Raw genomic sequence first — 19445 nt, 5'->3', positions numbered from 1 at the left:
CAACCAATCTAAATGATGATTTCTGCTTCAACAAAATAAATGTGTGAGGATTTGATCTACACACACACACGCAAGCACACATGCACACAAACATCATACCCAAAAACATGCACACACACAGACGAACAGACAATAATAATAGTGACAATAATAAGGTCACTTATTTAGCTGTGTACTTCATGCCACAGAGACATGCTCTTCAACATCATCAAGCACATTACTACCCAAAATAATCAAAACTGCCTTTGAGGTGAAAGATAGTTATATGACTTATCCCACCAGGTTGAAGGCTGGGTGAACAGAGACGGGGCAATTTTGAACAAACCCATTTGCCTTGGGTGAGAAAACATGTGGAGTCAAGCTGCCACAGTCACTCATCCAAGGACTCTGTATGACCAGTGTTGCAAAACTTCAACCAATTTGTGAACTGAGCTCTATGCACAAGGCCATCTACATACTGCTGTGCAACAATCTTCAGAATGACTTTCAACCCTACTTCACCTCAGTTAATGTGATCCACAATCAGACCACATAACTATGACACAGTAAGGAGGGTAATATCATGTGGATGAACAAGTCCTACAGGTCCTATACCAAAACATCCACCTCACGGCAATAAAGAAGTTGTTCATCCATATATTGCTATCCTTCCTTACTAGTTCAACTTCTAAATGCCTCTCAAAGAAGTTACAACACACTAGGCTATATCATCTACCTTCTGCTCTCCACCACCGCCGCCGCCACCAAAGCCTCCAAAGCCGGCACCGAATCCAGTCCCTCCTGCCTTATTCTTCTGCTCTTCTAATCTCTGGGACTCCATGTCCTTCTTGAACTGCAGTAGTGTCTCTCTTGTATACTCCAGGCGTCTGAACATACAGTACACATTCATACAACACTTAGTGTATGATTAAACTCTGATACTTTGACAACATATTGGGTAGTGTGTCCATTGATGAAATGCTGCTGTAGAAATGATTAAATATCAAGTGAATGAATCAAGTCCTGAGAGTTTGATGAAAGCCATAGTGCTGAAGAACTTGAGGAAGAGAGTTTAATGGATGTCGACTTCTTGTTACGAGTAACACAACATTTCAGAGTATATCCATACATTTACACCTTCATTAGATGAATGGCTTGATGAATGGGTAAGGACATACTCTGAAACAATGTGCTCCTCATAATAATGAAGTTAACATCCATAAAAACTCTTCAAAAACCTGAAAAACCTGTGTGAAACACAATCAGGGAGAACCAAGATATGATCACAATCATAGGTACCACTCCACACATGCCAACACATAACAGCCTTTATGTGTAGCAGACAATGCCCTCTGTCATATATGTTAATTCCTGATACATGAGTCTGTTATTAACAGATTTTACTGTACACAGAATAAAGCAGTTTTGCCGTCTGAGCCCCTCATGACCTAGAAAGATGTATGATGACCTACTTCTCAGGGATCTCCTCCATGTGCATTTCTGGAATATCAGGGATCGGTTGGTGTCTGTCTGGGGAGAGGCGTGTCTGCACATTGTGCAGCTGGTGCACGTAGTTGCGAATGTCCTCGATGATGCGGATCTTCTTGTCCCTCAGTGCCAGCAGCTTGACGTTGAAGTTGTACTTGTGCTCATGGATCTACAGCAACAGCATCACAATCTCCAACAATGACAAGCTCAACTCTTCACACAGAACATTTTTTCAAACAGCATTATATTGGTCCAACCAGCCTTGAAATTAAAACCTGTGTTTACATTGTGTAAAGTATTAAAAATACAGTGTTAGTCAATTTTTTCCTCTGGTTTTCATATCTTCAGAGGGGAATCAGGTAGCCAAGGATTTATAGAGTTTGCACACTATACCAGAGATCCATATCTGATTCCCCATATGTGCACACTGTGTGAAACCCACTCATGTATGATTCTGCTGGAATATTACTAAAAGTGGCATAAAACCTAACTCACTTGGTCATAAATAGAAAATGCTGACTTCCTGATACAAGATTTGTAACACACACACCCATCACCAGTTTCTACCAAGTGGAAGACAAGACACAGTTCATATACTGACTAGGTCTTTGAGTACAAGTAGTCTCCCCCTGGCTTTCTCCACGTTCATGCGGAGGTGGTCCGGCACTACATAATCAGGGGCAGTCTTCAGTTTGTAGTCACCCATGTTCTCCTTGGCTTCCTTGATGGCCGATACGTCTGCTGGGTCCTCATAGTCATCATCGGGCTTCTGGATATACAGGTCCTCCCACTGTTGTCATAGACAGTAAAGTGTAACATATACTGCTGTATATCTCTGACATTGTTCATTGGGGTATATCTCCAGACTAAGGGCATCTCTGACATTGTTCATTGGGGTGTATCTCCAGACTAAGGGCATCTCTGACATTGTTCATTGGGGTGTATCTCAAGACTAAGGGCATCTCTGACATTGTTTATATGGGTATATCTCAAGACTAAGGGCATCTCTGACATTATTCATTGGGGTATATCTCAAGACTAAGGGCATCTCTGACATCGTTCATTGGGGTATAACAAGACTAAGGTCAGCACTGACATTGTTCACTTGAGTATATCTCAAGACTAAGGGCATCTCTGACATTGTTCTTTGGGGTATATCTCAAGACTAAGGGCATCTCTAACATTGTTCATTGGGGTATATCTCCAGACTAAGGGCATCTCTGACATTGTTCATTGGGGTGTATCTCAAGACTAAGGGCATCTCTGACATTGTTTATATGGGTATATCTCGAGACTAAGGGCATCTCTGACATTATTCATTGGGGTATATCTCAAGACTAAGGGCATCTCTGACATCGTTCATTGGGGTATAACAAGACTAAGGTCAGCACTGACATTGTTCACTTGAGTATATCTCAAGACTAAGGGCATCTCTGACATTGTTCTTTGGGGTATATCTCAAGACTAAGGGCATCTCTAACATTGTTCATTGGGGTATATCTCAAGACTAAGGGCATCTCTGACATTGTTTATATGGGTATATCTCAAGACTAAGGGCATCTCTGACATTATTCATTGGGGTATATCTCAAGACTAAGGGCATCTCTGACATCGTTCATTGGGGTATAACAAGACTAAGGTCAGCACTGACATTGTTCACTTGAGTATATCTCAAGACTAAGGGCATCTCTGACATTGTTCTTTGGGGTATATCTCAAGACTAAGGGCATCTCTAACATTGTTCATTGGGGTATATCTCCAGACTAAGGGCATCTCTGACATTGTTCATTGGGGTGTATCTCCAGACTAAGGGCATCTCTGACATTGTTCATTGGGGTGTATCTCAAGACTAAGGGCATCTCTGACATTGTTTATATGGGTATATCTCGAGACTAAGGGCATCTCTGACATTATTCATTGGGGTATATCTCAAGACTAAGGGCATCTCTGACATCGTTCATTGGGGTATAACAAGACTAAGGTCAGCACTGACATTGTTCACTTGAGTATATCTCCAGACTAAGGGCATCTCTGACCTTGTTCACTTGGGTATATCCCCAGACTAAGGTCATTTTAGGTTATTTCCAAGCTCATGTTATCACCACTCACCTGTGCCCTCCTGGCTGCACGTTTCTTCTTCTTTTCCTCCACCTTCTTGAGTGCCTTTGTGATCCTCTCTCCCATGCTGCCTTTCAGAGAGGTCACCACCTTCGCCCCCATCGACTCATCTGTCTTCTCACCACTGCCGTCTCCGCTGTCTTCACCCCGATGTTGGCCTGCACCAAGAACAGAGAGATTCTAATAACTATGGAGACACTAGGCTTCCAGTGCGTCATAGCAATCTCACCTTCATCAGAACAACATGTTTCATGACAGAATAATATTTTCAACAACTGTTAATGCTTTCTCATGTGAAGTGACATGAGGCTTCCCATCACGTCTGTGGTGTGTGTGTGACTGGATGTATATTTTCCATTCAATATCAAAATTTGCTTTCAAGAAATTACAATAATGGTGCATTTCATATAAATATATTTTTGTATTTTCTAGATCTGAAGAATATTCCACAAGTTACAGTCATATTGTTTGCTTAGATTATTACAAAACAAGAGACAAACTGGCCACATGGCCATCATAAACCACAGGATCAAACATTACGTTCAGTACAAACAACAGTGAAATATTGTACAATGTCAAGATTAACATATGCCTCAAAATTCATGAAATTACAAGAAATATTTGTTCCCATCATTTATCTTAAGCAGAATTGTAATGGAGACTACAAGCCAGAACTGACCAGTGGCCAGATCCCGAGTGGGGTCCCGAGTCAAGTCGTCCTTGGTGGAGTGGAGTGTGCGACGACGCTCAAAGTCGGCCTTCAGCTGGTAGAAATCATCCGAAAGTTTGCTGGCACGGAAGCTGGAGACCTCATGGGGGGTGAGGAAGGCCTTTAGTACAATCCTATCACACTCCACAACATCTTTGAATCTGGAGGACACAACAAGTAACATATTAACAGTGGTCTGAGTCAAGAATATCCACTTACAGATGAAATGCTTTGAAGCATCCTTCAAAAGAGGCATAAATATTTAATACTATCAAGTTGACAGCCCTATTTTTCCAATTGATTCTTCAAACAATTGTAGTGAATGAGTGTAGTTTATACCTCTGTTAGCAATATTCCAGCAAAACCATGATGGGGGACACCAGAAATGGTGTCAAAACAATGTGCCCATGAGGGGATTTGGAAATAAATGCTTTAACTACTAAGCTAACCCACTGTGCCCCCAACAATTGTACAAACTAACAGGAAGGACTGGTTGCTGTAGACCAATTGCAACATGGCTCTTCAAGGGTACTAACCACCTAACCAGCTGTGAAGTGGAATATATTATACAAGTGAGTCAGTCAGTCAGTGACTCAGTGAGTCAGTGAGTCAGTGAGTCAGTGAGTCAGTCAGTCAGTCAGTCAGTGAGTCTGTCAGGGAGGGAGAGAGCGAGTGAGCGAGGGAGGTTTTATGCCACTTTTAGCAATATTAAAGCAACATAATGGCAGTGGACACCAGCTGTAGGCTTCACACACTGTACACATGAGGAATTGATACCAGGTCTTTATGACAAGCAAACAGTTGGCACGAGGCTACACAATCCACCCAGTTTGAGAGTAAATGACAGCAGTATGGCTACCTCTTGCGGAGTTTCTCGAGGGCTATCCTGTGCTTCTCTGACTCCCAGGCCAGTTCCCGACGCACCACTTCAATCTTCTCATTGGTATGTCTCTCCAGCTCTGACTTGATCTCCCGATCCATCTCAAACTCCTGGAGGACATGCAATGTAACAAACAATATCACACACTTTCACAGCAAAAATCATGTGTAAGCCATAAAGTCATATGACTGCATTCTGTAAATATTTACGTCTGTGCCAGATAATCTACTTATTTAAGCATAACCTATATTGAACAGCAAAAGAAATGCAATGTTTTTTATATGGAAGACATAAACATGAATGCTTGCTTTTATGAGATTTCATTTTTTTTCTAAACTCAGAAAACTGTCTGGTATGCGGAAAAAACATGCAAAAATACCTGCAGAATTTGCCATTTTTCTGCTGCGGAATTTACTTTGAAAGCTGATTCAAGACTATCAAACGTAACATTATTTTGTATAGTTTTTAATGTCATTCCTGATCACACTCATAAGAGTACTGTTTCAGATCATCTTTCTAAATCTAAAAATCATCTTGTCAGAACTCAACACTGATAAAACACAAGCCATCACGGTATGATCTGCAAAGGATGCCATTTTCATCTGAGAAATATTGGCAGTATCAGACATCTCCTGACCAGAACGCTGCCCACATGCTGGTCAGAGGCCGTCCTCTCAAAACTGTTGGTTGAAATCTCACAGTTCTCCAGAATACAGAGGAGACAGATCATGGAGGCAAGGATTACATCCAGGACATAACACCTGTGCTCATCAGTCTACATTGGTTTCCAATTGTACAAGCATGTGTACATGTGTTTGATGGTTGATGTTCTGATTATGATCAGCATTTCATTGAGTATGTTACGTTTATTATTTTTCGAGCTAGACTGCATAATAAATTCATAGGTCCGCTTATGCGCCAAACGGACTATACCTGGATATAAATCTACTGCCTTGTGTTTTGTGTGACACGAGTTAACATTGTAACACATTTGCAGAACTATGAGCATACACATGGTGTATGGAGTTGGCGCCATATAAGTGGACTCATCATTATTATTATTATTAAGAAAAGAAGAACTGCCAGTTGTACCTTGAACATGATGACTCTAACAGTAACTGCTTTGGGTTTGTAGAATTTTGAAATTCTTTATCATTTTTTGTTTTTTTTTTTTCAAGTATTTAACTGCAGAAGTTTTAAAAGAATGTTGAAAAGTGGCATGTAGAATTTAAGTAAATTTGCCATGGGATTCTTAAAAAGACTGTCAAAGAATAGAGGAGGGATGGATATTATTTGGAAAGGAATATTCTTTTAGAGTTGTGAAGGTTATTTTCAAACATGTCTGCATGAACAGAAAATGAAAATGTGATAATGGCTTCTCACTGAGAAAATAATAAGCTTGTTTGTGTTTCTAAAGATATTAAATAATCTTCACAGTTTTACAGAATTTAATGACCTAGTGTGACTCTACTCACCCCTTTCAGCAGCTGAATGTGTTTGGGGAGGGACTCGTTCTTCTCCAGCACACCACGGAACTGGCGCCGCAGCTTAGCGATGTTGCGTCGTACTTCTCTCTTCTTTTCCTCAGCTTCCTTCATCATCTTGTCATATTCTGATTTCTGCTTTGCATCCTCGATACTGTACAGGGAATATAACAGGCATATTGTAAAGTGATGTAACAAGCATACTGTACACAGGGTCTTAGAGATATACTGTACAGGGAGTATAACAGGAATACTGTACAGGGAATATAACAGGCATATTGTAAAGTGATATAACAAGCATACTGTAAACAGGGTATTAGAGACATACTGTACAGGGAGTATAACAGGAATACTGTACAGGGAATATAACATTCATATTGTAAAGTGATATAACAAGCATACTGTAAACAGGGTATTAGAGACATACTGTACAGGGAGTATAACAGGAATACTGTACAGGGAATATAACAGGCATATTGTAAAGTGATATAACAAGCATACTGTACACAGGGTATTAGAGACGTACTGTACAGTGACTATAACAGGAATACTGCACAGGGAATATGACAGGAATGCTTTACAAGACATACTGTATAGAGTACAAGGAATACTGTACAGGAATACTATACAAGGGATTAAACAGACATGCTGTAAAGGGGGAATAACAGGCATACTGCACAAGGAATATAACCGCCACATTGTACAGGGGGTATAACAGGACTACTGTACATGGGATTTAAGAGGCATACTGTACAGGAGATATAACAGGCATACTATACATGGGATTTAACAGGCATACTGTACATGGGGTTTAACAGGCATACTGTACAGGGGATATAACAGGCATGCTTTGCCGGAAATATAACAGGCATACTGTACAGGGATTATAACAGGCATACTGTACAAGAGATGTAAAAGGCAGACCACATTCCACACAATCGCCTACTGCCTTCAACACCATCCCATGTCTATATCTTCCCAACATTCCACACACTCACCGTCTACCCTCAACACCATCCCATGTCTATATCTTCCCAACATTCCACACACTCACCAACAGCCCTCAACACCATCCCATGTCTATATCTTCCCAACATTCCACACACTCACCGACAGCCTTCAACACCATCCCATGTCTATATCTTCCCAACATTCCACACACTCACCAACAGCCCTCAACACCATCCCATGTCTATATCTCCCCAACATTCCACACACTCACCGTCTACCCTCAACACCATCCCATGTCTATATCTCCCCAACATTCCACACACTCACCAACAGCCCTCAACACCATCCCGTGTCTATATCTCCCCAACATTCCACACACTCACCAACAGCCCTCAACACCATCCCATGTCTATATCTCCCCAACATTCCACACACTCACCGTCTACCTTCAACACCATCCCATGTCTATATCTTCCCAACATTCCACACACTCACCGTCTGCCTTCAACACCATCCCATGTCTATATCTTCCCAACATTCCACACACTCACCGACAGCCTTCAACACCATCCCATGTCTATATCTCCCCAACATTCCACACACTCACCAACAGCCTTCAACACCATCCCATGTCTATATCTCTCCAACATTCCACACACTCACCGTCTGCCCTCAACACCATCCCATGTCTACATCTCCCCAACATTCCACACACTCACCGACAGCCTTCAACACCATCCCATGTCTATATCTCCCCAACATTCCACACACTCACCGACAGCCTTCAACACCATCCCATGTCCATATCTCCCCAACATTCCACACACTCACCGTCTGCCCTCAACACCATCCCATGTCTATATCTCCCCAACATTCCACACACTCACCAACAGCCCTCAACACCATCCCATGTCTATATCTTCCCAACATTCCACACACTCACCGACAGCCTTCAACACCATCCCATGTCTATATCTCCACAACATTCCACACACTCACCGACAGCCTTCAACACCATCCCATGTCCATATCTCCCCAACATTCCACACACTCACCGTCTGCCCTCAACACCATCCCATGTCTATATCTCCCCAACATTCCACACACTCACCGACAGCCTTCAACACCATCCCATGTCTATATCTCCCCAACATTCCACACACTCACCGACAGCCTTCAACACCATCCCATGTCTATATCTCCCCAACATTCCACACACTCACCGACAGCCTTCAACACCATCCCATGTCTATATCTCCCCAACATTCCACACACTCACCGACAGCCTTCAACACCATCCCATGTCCATATCTCCCCAACATTCCACACACTCACCGTCTGCCCTCAACACCATCCCATGTCTATATCTCCCCAACATTCCACACACTCACCGACAGCCTTCAACACCATCCCATGTCTATATCTCCCCAACATTCCACACACTCACCGACAGCCTTCAACACCATCCCATGTCTATATCTCCCCAACATTCCACACACTCACCAACAGCCCTCAACACCATCCCATGTCTATATCTCCACAACATTCCACACACTCACCGACAGCCTTCAACACCATCCCATGTCTATATCACCACAACATTCCACACACTCACCGACAGCCTTCAACACCATCCCATGTCTATATCTCCCCAACATTCCACACACTCACCGACAGCCTTCAACACCATCCCATGTCCATATCTCCCCAACATTCCACACACTCACCGACAGCCTTCAACACCATCCCATGTCTATATCTCCCCAACATTCCACACACTCACCAACAGCCTTCAACACCATCCCATGTCTATATCTCCCCAACATTCCACACACTCACCGACAGCCTTCAACACCATCCCATGTCTATATCTCCCCAACATTCCACACACTCACCGACAGCCCTCAACACCATCCCATGTCTATATCTCATCAACATTCCACACACTCACCGACAGCCTTCAACACCATCCCATGTCTATATCTCCCCAACATTCCACACACTCACCGACAGCCTTCAACACCATCCCATGTCTATATCTCCCCAACATTCCACACACTCACCGACAGCCTTCAACACCATCCCATGTCTATATCTCCCCAACATTCCACACACTCACCGACAGAATTCAACACCATCCCATGTCTATATCTCCCCAACATTCCACACACTCACCGACAGCCTTCAACACCATCCCATGTCTATATCTCCCCAACATTCCACACACTCACCGACAGCCTTCAACACCATCCTGTGTCTATATCTCCCCAACATTCCACACACTCACCGACAGCCTTCAACACCATCCCATGTCCATATCTCCCCAACATTCCACACACTCACCGACAGCCTTCAACACCATCCCATGTCTATATCTCCCCAACATTCGACACACTCACCAACAGCCTTCAACACCATCCCATGTCTATATCTCTCCAACATTCCACACACTCACCGTCTGCCCTCAACACCATCCCATGTCTATATCTCTCCAACATTCCACACACTCACCGACAGCCTTCAACACCATCCCATGTCTATATCTCTCCAACATTCCACACACTCACCGACAGCCTTCAACACCATCCTGTGTCTATATCTCCCCAACATTCCACACACTCACCGACAGCCTTCAACACCATCCCATGTCTATATCTTCCCAACATTCCACACACTCACCGACAGCCTTCAACACCATCCCATGTCTATATCTCCACAACATTCCACACACTCACCGACAGCCTTCAACACCATCCCATGTCCATATCTCCCCAACATTCCACACACTCACCGACAGCCTTCAACACCATCCCATGTCTATATCTCCCCAACATTCCACACACTCACCAACAGCCTTCAACACCATCCCATGTCTATATCTCTCCAACATTCCACACACTCACCGTCTGCCCTCAACACCATCCCATGTCTATATCTCTCCAACATTCCACACACTCACCGACAGCCTTCAACACCATCCCATGTCTATATCTCTCCAACATTCCACACACTCACCGACAGCCTTCAACACCATCCTGTGTCTATATCTCCCCAACATTCCACACACTCACCGACAGCCTTCAACACCATCCCATGTCTATATCTTCCCAACATTCCACATGTAACCATCACAAGCAACCACACTGGTTTCCATGACTACATTCAGTTTTTCACCTGTAGGCATTGGGATCATCTATGTCATCAATAGCCCGCTCTCTGTCTTCTTGTTTCTGAAAACACAGGTCAGCATCAATAAAACCTTAGTTGTAAATATGTAGCTACAAATTTACATGGGGGTAAACCTTGTTACTACCAGGAAAATGATTTAATAAAATGAATTCATATTATTTAACATTACAATCCCTGTAAGATATCTTGATATATGTCTTTTTCACATGCCTAATATTTATTAGTCTGTTACAATTGGAAAGTTTCAAAACACTTTAAACACTATCTGAAATGAAAAACATGGAAGTACAGAAAACCATATTGTCCAAACAGGCATTGATACTTTTAACTGCTTGATTACTGGTCCTGTTATTAACTCTAAATCACCTTGGCAACTATAAAATGACCTTCTTACATAACAACCTGTGAGCAGCTATATCAGACAGTTTGGTAATTGACACATCTGGGGTCAAATATCTCCACAGCAGAGCATATAATTTGTCACGTTAGACAATTAAAGGCTAATTCTCACCAGTGAGACCCTTCAAATTATTGAAAGTAATCTACAATTTAAAGTTCAAGATGTTTTAGTTTGCCCAACTTCAGTTTAACAGTGAGTGAGTGAGTGAGTGAGTGAATTTTACTTTTATGTCACTTCTAGCATTATTCAGCAAAATCACGGCTAAAGGAGACTTGAAATTGGCCTTACAAACTGTAGCCATGTGTGAAATCAACCCAGGTTAACCATTAGGCTACCCCACCGCCCTTCTCAAACAACAAGTGTACTTCCTATCTCTATATTCCAAGAATACCATTGCTCCACTCTGATCCCAATTTGACAGCATAATGCTACGATTACTTCTTCAATCAAATTAGTCTCACAAAAGGGCAGTTGTGTTGGAGACATGCATAATGGGTTAATGACATGATATCAGAAATAAAGCATTCGTTTCAGGTAGGACCGAGGTATTACATCATTAAAGATATAACACCCTGCATTATGGAGGATGAAGTACAGAATGTGTCTGTAAGGCAGATTAAGTAATCTGCTCACCCTCGCTGATGGGATCTTGGCCTTGTTCTCAGCAATCTTCTGCACAAGCTTCTCCTCGTCCATGAAGCCAAACTGGAAAAAGTTGCCATCAGCTCCAACCGACAACAGTGTTGTCCCATCGTGGCTCGTTCTGAGAGCTGTCACATGACCATAGTTGTTGTCATGGATACTCAGTGACCAGTATGGACCCAAGTCAGAGATGTCAAACTTATTTTCCAACTGCTGAACTCTGATCATCCCGTTCTCCATACCAAAGAGTGCTTGTTGGCCAGAGTTGCTGAATGATAGAAAACCACTGAATAAGTCAAGGATGTGCAAACATTAGGGATGATAAACAATATCAATTCAGAATAAAAACACTCTAATACTATTACATATACACCAACACAAAAGTAATTGTAGGCATATAATTATATTCCTACAAACCTGTAGAGGTTACTGATTCTTTTCCAGAGGAAGTTCTCCTTGGGGTTCATCTAAGCATTAAAATGTCCATTTTAAAATCCTACGATGGTTGTAAGTATATTTTTCAATAAAATATTTACGAAAAGAAAATCTCATTTTTGCCTTGTGAGATCTACAGGGCCCCACCAGGCCTCCTACAGCCAAGAGCAGGTAGCTCTCTAAGAACAAGACAAGGTGCAAGGTGCCAACCTGAACTCAATGACCGAGACAGGAACATCATCAGACTCCAGGACTGGGACTGCTCGTATTGGTTCATCCACTGACTGCTCAGCCATCGCAGATTTCTCTGTGTCAGTGAGGAGCTTACACTCATACAGGTAGCCTGCATCAAAACCACCCTGCAGAGGAAAAATAACATAAAACTCTATTCCTGTACATCCCCCGACATATGTTAACCTGAAGGCTGGGGACCTCTATGATGTAGAGTTAAGTTTGCTTAGACAGAACATTCATGATGTACTGAAGTGTGTATAGACAGGACCTATCATAGACAACCAGAAGTAGCCCTCCTGGGAATAGACACCTTGCATTGTGGGCTGGGAACATCCTGGATGTACTGAAGTGTGTATAGAGAGGACCTACCATAGACAACCAGAAGTAGCCCTCCTGGGAATAGACACCTTGCATTGTGGGCTGGGAACATCAGGGATGTACTGAAATGTGTAAAGACAGGACCTACCAGAGACAACCAGAAGTAGCCCTCCTGGGTGTATAAGCCTTGCATTATGGGGATGGGAACATCCAAGATGTACTGAAGTGTTTATAGACATGACCTACCATAGACAACCAGAAGTAGCCCTCCTGGGAATAGACACCTTGCATTGTGGGCTGGGAACATCAGGGATGTACTGAAATGTGTAAAGACAGGACCTACCAGAGACAACCAGAAGTAGCCCTCCTGGGAGTAGAAGCCTTGCATTATGGGGATGGGAACATCCAAGATGTACTGAAGTGTTTATAGACATGACCTACCATAGACAACCAGAAGTAGCCCTCCTGGGAATAGAAGCCTTGCATTATGGGGATGGGAACATCCAAGATGTACTGAAGTGTTTATAGACATGACCTACCATAGACAACCAGAAGTAGCCCTCCTGGGAATAGAAGCCTTGCATTATAGGACTGGGGACATCCGGGATGTAAGGATGCCATTCTTCTTCAACAGGCTTTGTTTCTTCCTCTGTGAAGATCAAGTCACACATGGTCATTATTCACACACACAGAGACACCCAACGTCATCTCAAACATCATCCCTCGCCCCTTTCTATTGATCATTTTAATGTTTCATGTACCCTTTCAAAACCATCATAGGAATTGTGACCCCATTAATCAGTCATCATCAGAATGTGGGCAGCAAATATAGCAAATTCAATACAAGCAAACACTGTTCTGAATGATCTGTTCAACTGAAATTTTACAAGTTGATTAGTAATAGTGACTATGTGAGTGAGTATGGTTTTATGAAGCTTTCAGCAACCTTCAAACAATATCATGATGGGACACCAGAAATGAGCTTCATATGTGGGGCATCGATCCCATGACAATTCAGCATGATGACCAAACACTTTGACCATGAGGCTACCCCACCACCACTCATTAGTAACAAGAAAGGCTGATACTTTGTGGATGACAACTTCTCTGTTATAATATGATGTTAGATTCATACACCCTTGTCAAGCAATAGCGAAATACAACAGTCCAAAACAGACAAATACAAGTAACAGCAATTATCAAAGACAGCATGATGGTAGGCATGAAAGGTATTAACAACTGTAAGTGAGAATGGTTTCTATGCACCTTATTTAGCAACATCATATTCCAGCAATATCATGCCAGGAGACACTTCCCACATAGTACCCCTGTGCGGAATTGAACCAGGTCTTCAGTGTGATAAGCCAACACTTTAACCACTAGGCTACTCCACCACCCTAGGCATTAACAACCTGAAAAGATGTGATAATATAATAGAGAAGTTGTCATCCATAAAGTATAATGTCCTTCTTGCTGCTTTGATACTATCATGAACAACTGATGCTGAACCCTATGATCTGCCATCAATACTGAGTACTCTCGGGACACCTACCTTCTTCGTCCCCATGTTCAGATTCTGTCTCTAGTCCTCGCTCTATCCTCCTCCGTCTCTCTTCTTCCTCCTTCTTCTTGCGAGCCTCTTCCTCAATGCGCTTCCTCTCCATCTCCTCTTCATGCTGCAGGAACAATGAGTTGGTGTTCATATCAGTTGGAACAGGATTTCAGTTTGAACTGAGTTTAACATTTTTACTATTATTACATGTGTATTTACATAGCTCTATTGTCAATCCTATCTACACACATACTCAAAGTGCTTTGTTTCCTTCAATCTTTGGATGTCAATCTCATCAGAACATCATATTTTTAATCTCAACTCCCTGGGCATAATGCAACCTGTGGAGTAACTAGGTGTACAGAGTTAATGTGGTTTTCCCCTCCTTAGAAGGTACATATTCACAGCTGAGTGAACATATAGTCATTATACTTTCTCCAAGTTTTACTGCACATTCTTGTACCAACAACTAGGAGTTTGTTTAGTCATGTGGCCACCATCTAGTCAGTTACCAACAAATTTGTGAGTTCTTCTAAGCGCACAGGGTTGTGTGCTGTACACTAGGGGTTGTGACAACACTGAAAGAGTCTGCACACAAAGCTGACTGGTGGACACCATCCCAGCACCTTAAACATGCTGGATCACTAGCCACGTGCCTAAAACAGTTCACTCACCATACCCCAGTTTGGGTTTTGGTCAATGTTCTGCAAGACTCACACTCAACATCATGATGACATGAAAAAAGTGATAATGCAGTTTTTTCCAAGAACGGAGGCTGCTGTCTTCTCACCCGAAGCCTGGACTTGATGCTGCGGAAGGTGAATGTCTTCATCTGGAGTCCAGTAATGTGGTAGGAGTGAGACGTGTCAAACTTGCCCGGTTCCGGAGCCTGGATCTCCACCACCTTGCCCTCCTCACAGAACACCAGCAGTGTTGTCTTGTTCTGCAACCAGAACAGCAGAGCAAGTTAAACAACCCCCCAGGACATAAAGAATGTTTTAATCTTCTCCATCAGGACTAGATGGATGTACAGTTAACGGGACTTAATGGATGTACAGTTAAAGGGGTTGGATGGATGGACAGTTAAAGGGACTAGATGAATGTACAATTTAAGGGAGTTGATGGATGTACAGTTAAAGAGACTTGATGGATGTACAGTTAAAGGGGTTGGATGGATGTACAGTTAAAGGGACTAGATGAATGTACAATTTAAGGGAGTTGATGGATGTACAGTTAAAGGGACTTGATGGATGTACAGTTAATGGGGTTGGATGGATGGACAGTTAAAGGGACTAGATGAATGTACAATTTAAGGGAGTTGATGGATGTACAGTTAAAAGGGACTAGACGGATGGACAGTTAAAGGGACTAGATGAATGTACAATTTAAGGGAGTTGATGGATGTACAGTTAAAGGGACTGGATTTGTGTACTCACAAACTTGTCTGGTGACCACTGCATGCTGCGCACTGGCGCTGGGACAGGGACATAGCCAATCGGCTCCAGCTCTTTGTTCCCAAAGTTCATGAAGAACACAGTGTTGTCAGCACCCTGGCAACACAAACAGTAGTCATCTAGTATGCTACATAAAGAATGCAAACGTAATCAGCAGCCTGTCAACACAAACATTAGTAATCTATTTCAGTAGTGTCGGAAATAGAAAAAAAATGTTGTTTGGCTGCTAGTCTGTATCCCTAAAATTTACACAACTGCAAACAGCAAAACATCAAAATAACCCACATTGGCCTAGCTCGGCATTCAGTGGGATGTGCAGTAGGATATCTAGAAAAGCATGTTTACTTATAAAATCAGACAAAACTTTCAAAAAATATGAATAGCTGCTGAAAACAGTAGATCAGACCATAGTTGGCAATAAGATCACCCAGCCAGGTATGACGACGAACCATCAACTCAGCTAGCATGAAATGCATGTGCTGCCTACAGGCACATGGGTCCATCTCAGAGATATAGTATGCCTTTCCATGTGGTTGAATATGTCTCATCTCTTGATTAACATGTTATGCATCTTTTTTCATGAGGTCTATGTTTAGATACGTAAATGTGTACAATACCTATAGAAAAGCTTAATTCAGCCATCTTATAAAATGTCTCAAAATTCAAAGGTGGCATGACCACCAGAAGATCGATTGGGCTGGATATTATTTGCAAATTGTTCTGACCAAAAGTGTACTTCCCCAGCTTAATTCCCCTGAAGGTTTATCACATTTTAGCTGATCTCTCTATTCCCCAGTCGGACCCCAACCACCATCTGTGACACCCTGTCCTGACACATCATTTAAGACGATCCCTCCTACCTGTTTCCTTTTACAGTGATAGTGAGACTCCTTGGCAGCTGCATCCTTAATAGTTTCAGTATTAAAGTTATTAAATTTTGCACCAGCTACCATTAATAATGAAGGTAAGTTAAGTTTTAGAATGATCTTTTAATTAGTGTCATTTGCAATACAATATCATCACAAACTAATTTGCATAAAGTCATGGTCTGGTTGAAATAAATCACTTAGGACTTATGTAGATACAAATGCAAAAAGACATTTTTTTTCTATTTCAGACATTACTTTAGTATGCTACATTGAGAACACATATGTAATTAGCACCCTGGCAACACAAACAGTTGTCATGTCTTATAAACCTAATTCTGATCACTGCCTTTAATGGTCATTATCCTTTCTACTTGCACCAATACCCGGTAAGAGGTTTTACTCCCAATGTAAAACCTGGGAATAGGTTTAACTAGATTTAAGTAAAACCTATTCCCAGGTTTTACTAGGAGTAAACCCTCGTCCCGAAAGTACCGGTTTGGAGCGATCAGCCACCGAAATCTGCATTCACAGGAAAGGAAAAACAAAAACTCTGACAACAGTGTTTTAATTGAAATTGAACGTCATTGTAACACTTCCGTGAGCGACAGTTTGTGTTGTACCGGAATCTCCCTCTGAAGTAGGAACCGACACTGTCGCAGACGTCTGAGTTTTCTTTGGAGCTGAACATGAGAGAACATCTGACGCCATTGCTTGTTGTTGATCACTGGTTCTCTTGTAAACCCTCACTGCCTCGCTTTTGTGACCTACAATAAAAGAATTCATCTTGATAAGTCATTTCAAATTGTACATAACCGTTTGAAAAGCAATTTATATGATATTGTAATCGCTTTGCTTGGGGCCATCATTGGGATTCGAACCCGGATCTTGGCATGTTAACCATAACACATGTTGACATCACAAGTTCTAGCATTTAAAATCGCCAAATTGGAATTTGGCCCAGTCACTTCAAGTTTCATTCGTGTTTTGCAGATATTCATTGAGTTACATACCAGTTTGTTCACAAATCTGTTGCTCGCTTATGTTTGCCTCGTAGAGACGGGTAGCAGCAGTGCATCTGAGCGAGTGGTTCGTTTTCCTTCCTTCAATTCCGGCTTCAGCACATATTCTCTTCACCGTTGTCTGGATTGTGTTGTGGCCCATGGGCGACTCTAGGTACCATTTTCCATCCTTAGGTTTCTTCATCGGGGTGAAGTAAAACGCATTTGCTCGAGTTGAAGATGGTAGGCTGGAAAGTTAAATTGTGTTGACATAGAATCAATTAAGTATGAAATGTTTGCATTTGTCATTTATATGCCCCTAAACCAATGCGTGCAATCATCATCAGGGAGTAAAATTATAAGACAATTTACATGCAGTATGGGTCAAGTCACCCGCATGATGTGATTAAATGAGTGGTATATCTAAAGAATGTATAACATGTATCAGAAATGTATCAGAAAACATCTAATACATACCAAAGTGACTTGTACTTCATGAAAAGGCGCACATAACATCGTTCCGGGTTCTTGGTATTTTCATACGCTCGCACCTTTTTCTTCTGCAGTTTCCTGTCTTTCACTCCCCCGGCATTTGTCTTAGAGACGTCTTCCACATACTGCAGGTACCTGCGGCCGTTCTGGTCTGTATGTGGGCCTGTAATCTGAGGTTGTTGGTGTAGTCTTAAACTCCGATGTTCCTTTCCACCTCTCAAGGCGAAGTTAAGTCCTGGAAAATAAAATTCCGTACACAATTATATAATGTTTATCTATTTTGGTCTTAACACGGGATTCAAAATATCCATCCAAACTTTGTTTGGTTTGGTTTGCCTCAAAGTGAAGTCGGGCATTTTGTTCCAGTTAATCACATTTATTTTCGATGTGAAGGTTTGATTGTAAATACCAAAATTGCTAATATCCGACTTTTCGACAGGGAAATCAAATGCAAAATGCAACTCACCAGTTAAGTAGAGGACTGTGTCCAGGAGTTTTTGCGGCGTGCCTTCTCCAAGAGCCCCCTTCTCCCACAGAGTGTTCTCCTCGTCTCGAGTTATCACCTCTGTAGGTTTTCTCACGTCTGCTCCAAGACCAGCTGTGGACCTCTCACGCATGCATGCGTCCAGTGCCTGTCTGCTGTCCTGGAACTCTTCGCCTTCCATCAGATTGTAAGGAGATTTGTTAGCTTTCAAGTGTGACGCTATTGCCGTGAATAGCCCATACACAGTAACAGCTGGGTAGCAAGTCCCGTCCACTTTCCTCGCCTCGAATAGGAAATACTTTAGGGCTGTATTTATATCTTTAGCAGTCATATCCAGCAAGTCTTCAGTCAAGACGGACGACGACAGCGCGATGTTTGCATCCATTGACCTCGTCCGACGCTCTTCTTGCCATCGCCTGAATACTCCTTTCGCCCAATCATTTTTGTACCTTGTCGTTCTTGGAACACATCGAGATAATTTCCTTTCAATATCTTCCTCAGTCAAAGGTGCCGCGAAACGGAACAGAAAATCATCATCATCATCATCATCATCATCATCAGCAGCAGCAGCAGCAGCAGCAGCATTGTCATCATCTTTCTTAAACTGCGACTGTGTTAAAAACATTTCGTCTTCGCTCTGGTTTGCCATGGTTAGCAATGAGCGGATTCAAGTAACCACGTGGTATATAACTGACTCACTCACAAAAAACACGTGCACTGCGTGAAAATCCCGTGCGTTTTCTAACTTGTGCATTAGAGTTGCGACATT

At 42.3% G+C, this 19445-nt stretch overlaps 2 protein-coding genes across 3 annotated transcripts in view; both read right to left on the bottom strand.

Moving 5' to 3' along the window:
• Nucleotides 1-19445, bottom strand: part of LOC137289896 (cilia- and flagella-associated protein 44-like) — a 46959-nt gene that overhangs the window by 9228 nt on the left and 18286 nt on the right. For both annotated transcript variants that reach the window (XM_067820885.1, XM_067820886.1), the window contains 14 exons: nucleotides 15816-15929; nucleotides 15170-15322; nucleotides 14380-14503; nucleotides 13367-13476; nucleotides 12486-12634; nucleotides 11832-12108; nucleotides 10784-10839; nucleotides 6650-6812; nucleotides 5154-5284; nucleotides 4265-4455; nucleotides 3577-3743; nucleotides 2069-2257; nucleotides 1452-1636; nucleotides 716-866 (listed from right to left, as the gene is read on the bottom strand). In XM_067820885.1, the coding sequence (XP_067676986.1) occupies nucleotides 716-866; nucleotides 1452-1636; nucleotides 2069-2257; nucleotides 3577-3743; nucleotides 4265-4455; nucleotides 5154-5284; nucleotides 6650-6812; nucleotides 10784-10839; nucleotides 11832-12108; nucleotides 12486-12634; nucleotides 13367-13476; nucleotides 14380-14503; nucleotides 15170-15322; nucleotides 15816-15929 (2160 nt within the window). The remainder of the gene's footprint in view (nucleotides 1-715; nucleotides 867-1451; nucleotides 1637-2068; nucleotides 2258-3576; nucleotides 3744-4264; nucleotides 4456-5153; nucleotides 5285-6649; nucleotides 6813-10783; nucleotides 10840-11831; nucleotides 12109-12485; nucleotides 12635-13366; nucleotides 13477-14379; nucleotides 14504-15169; nucleotides 15323-15815; nucleotides 15930-19445) is intronic.
• On the bottom strand, nucleotides 17252-18929 carry LOC137289922 (zinc finger MYM-type protein 4-like). Its single transcript, XM_067820887.1, has 4 exons — nucleotides 18659-18929; nucleotides 18178-18427; nucleotides 17713-17948; nucleotides 17252-17466 (listed from the first exon to the last, which is right to left on the bottom strand). Exons 1-4 carry the CDS (start codon nucleotides 18855-18857, stop codon nucleotides 17267-17269), a joined length of 885 nt encoding a protein of 294 aa, XP_067676988.1. The 5' UTR covers nucleotides 18858-18929; the 3' UTR covers nucleotides 17252-17266.

The sequence above is a fragment of the Haliotis asinina genome, chromosome 1, assembly GCF_037392515.1.
Source record: "Haliotis asinina isolate JCU_RB_2024 chromosome 1, JCU_Hal_asi_v2, whole genome shotgun sequence".
Taxonomy (NCBI): domain Eukaryota; kingdom Metazoa; phylum Mollusca; class Gastropoda; order Lepetellida; family Haliotidae; genus Haliotis; species Haliotis asinina.
This window is presented reverse-complemented; position numbering and strand designations above follow the sequence as displayed.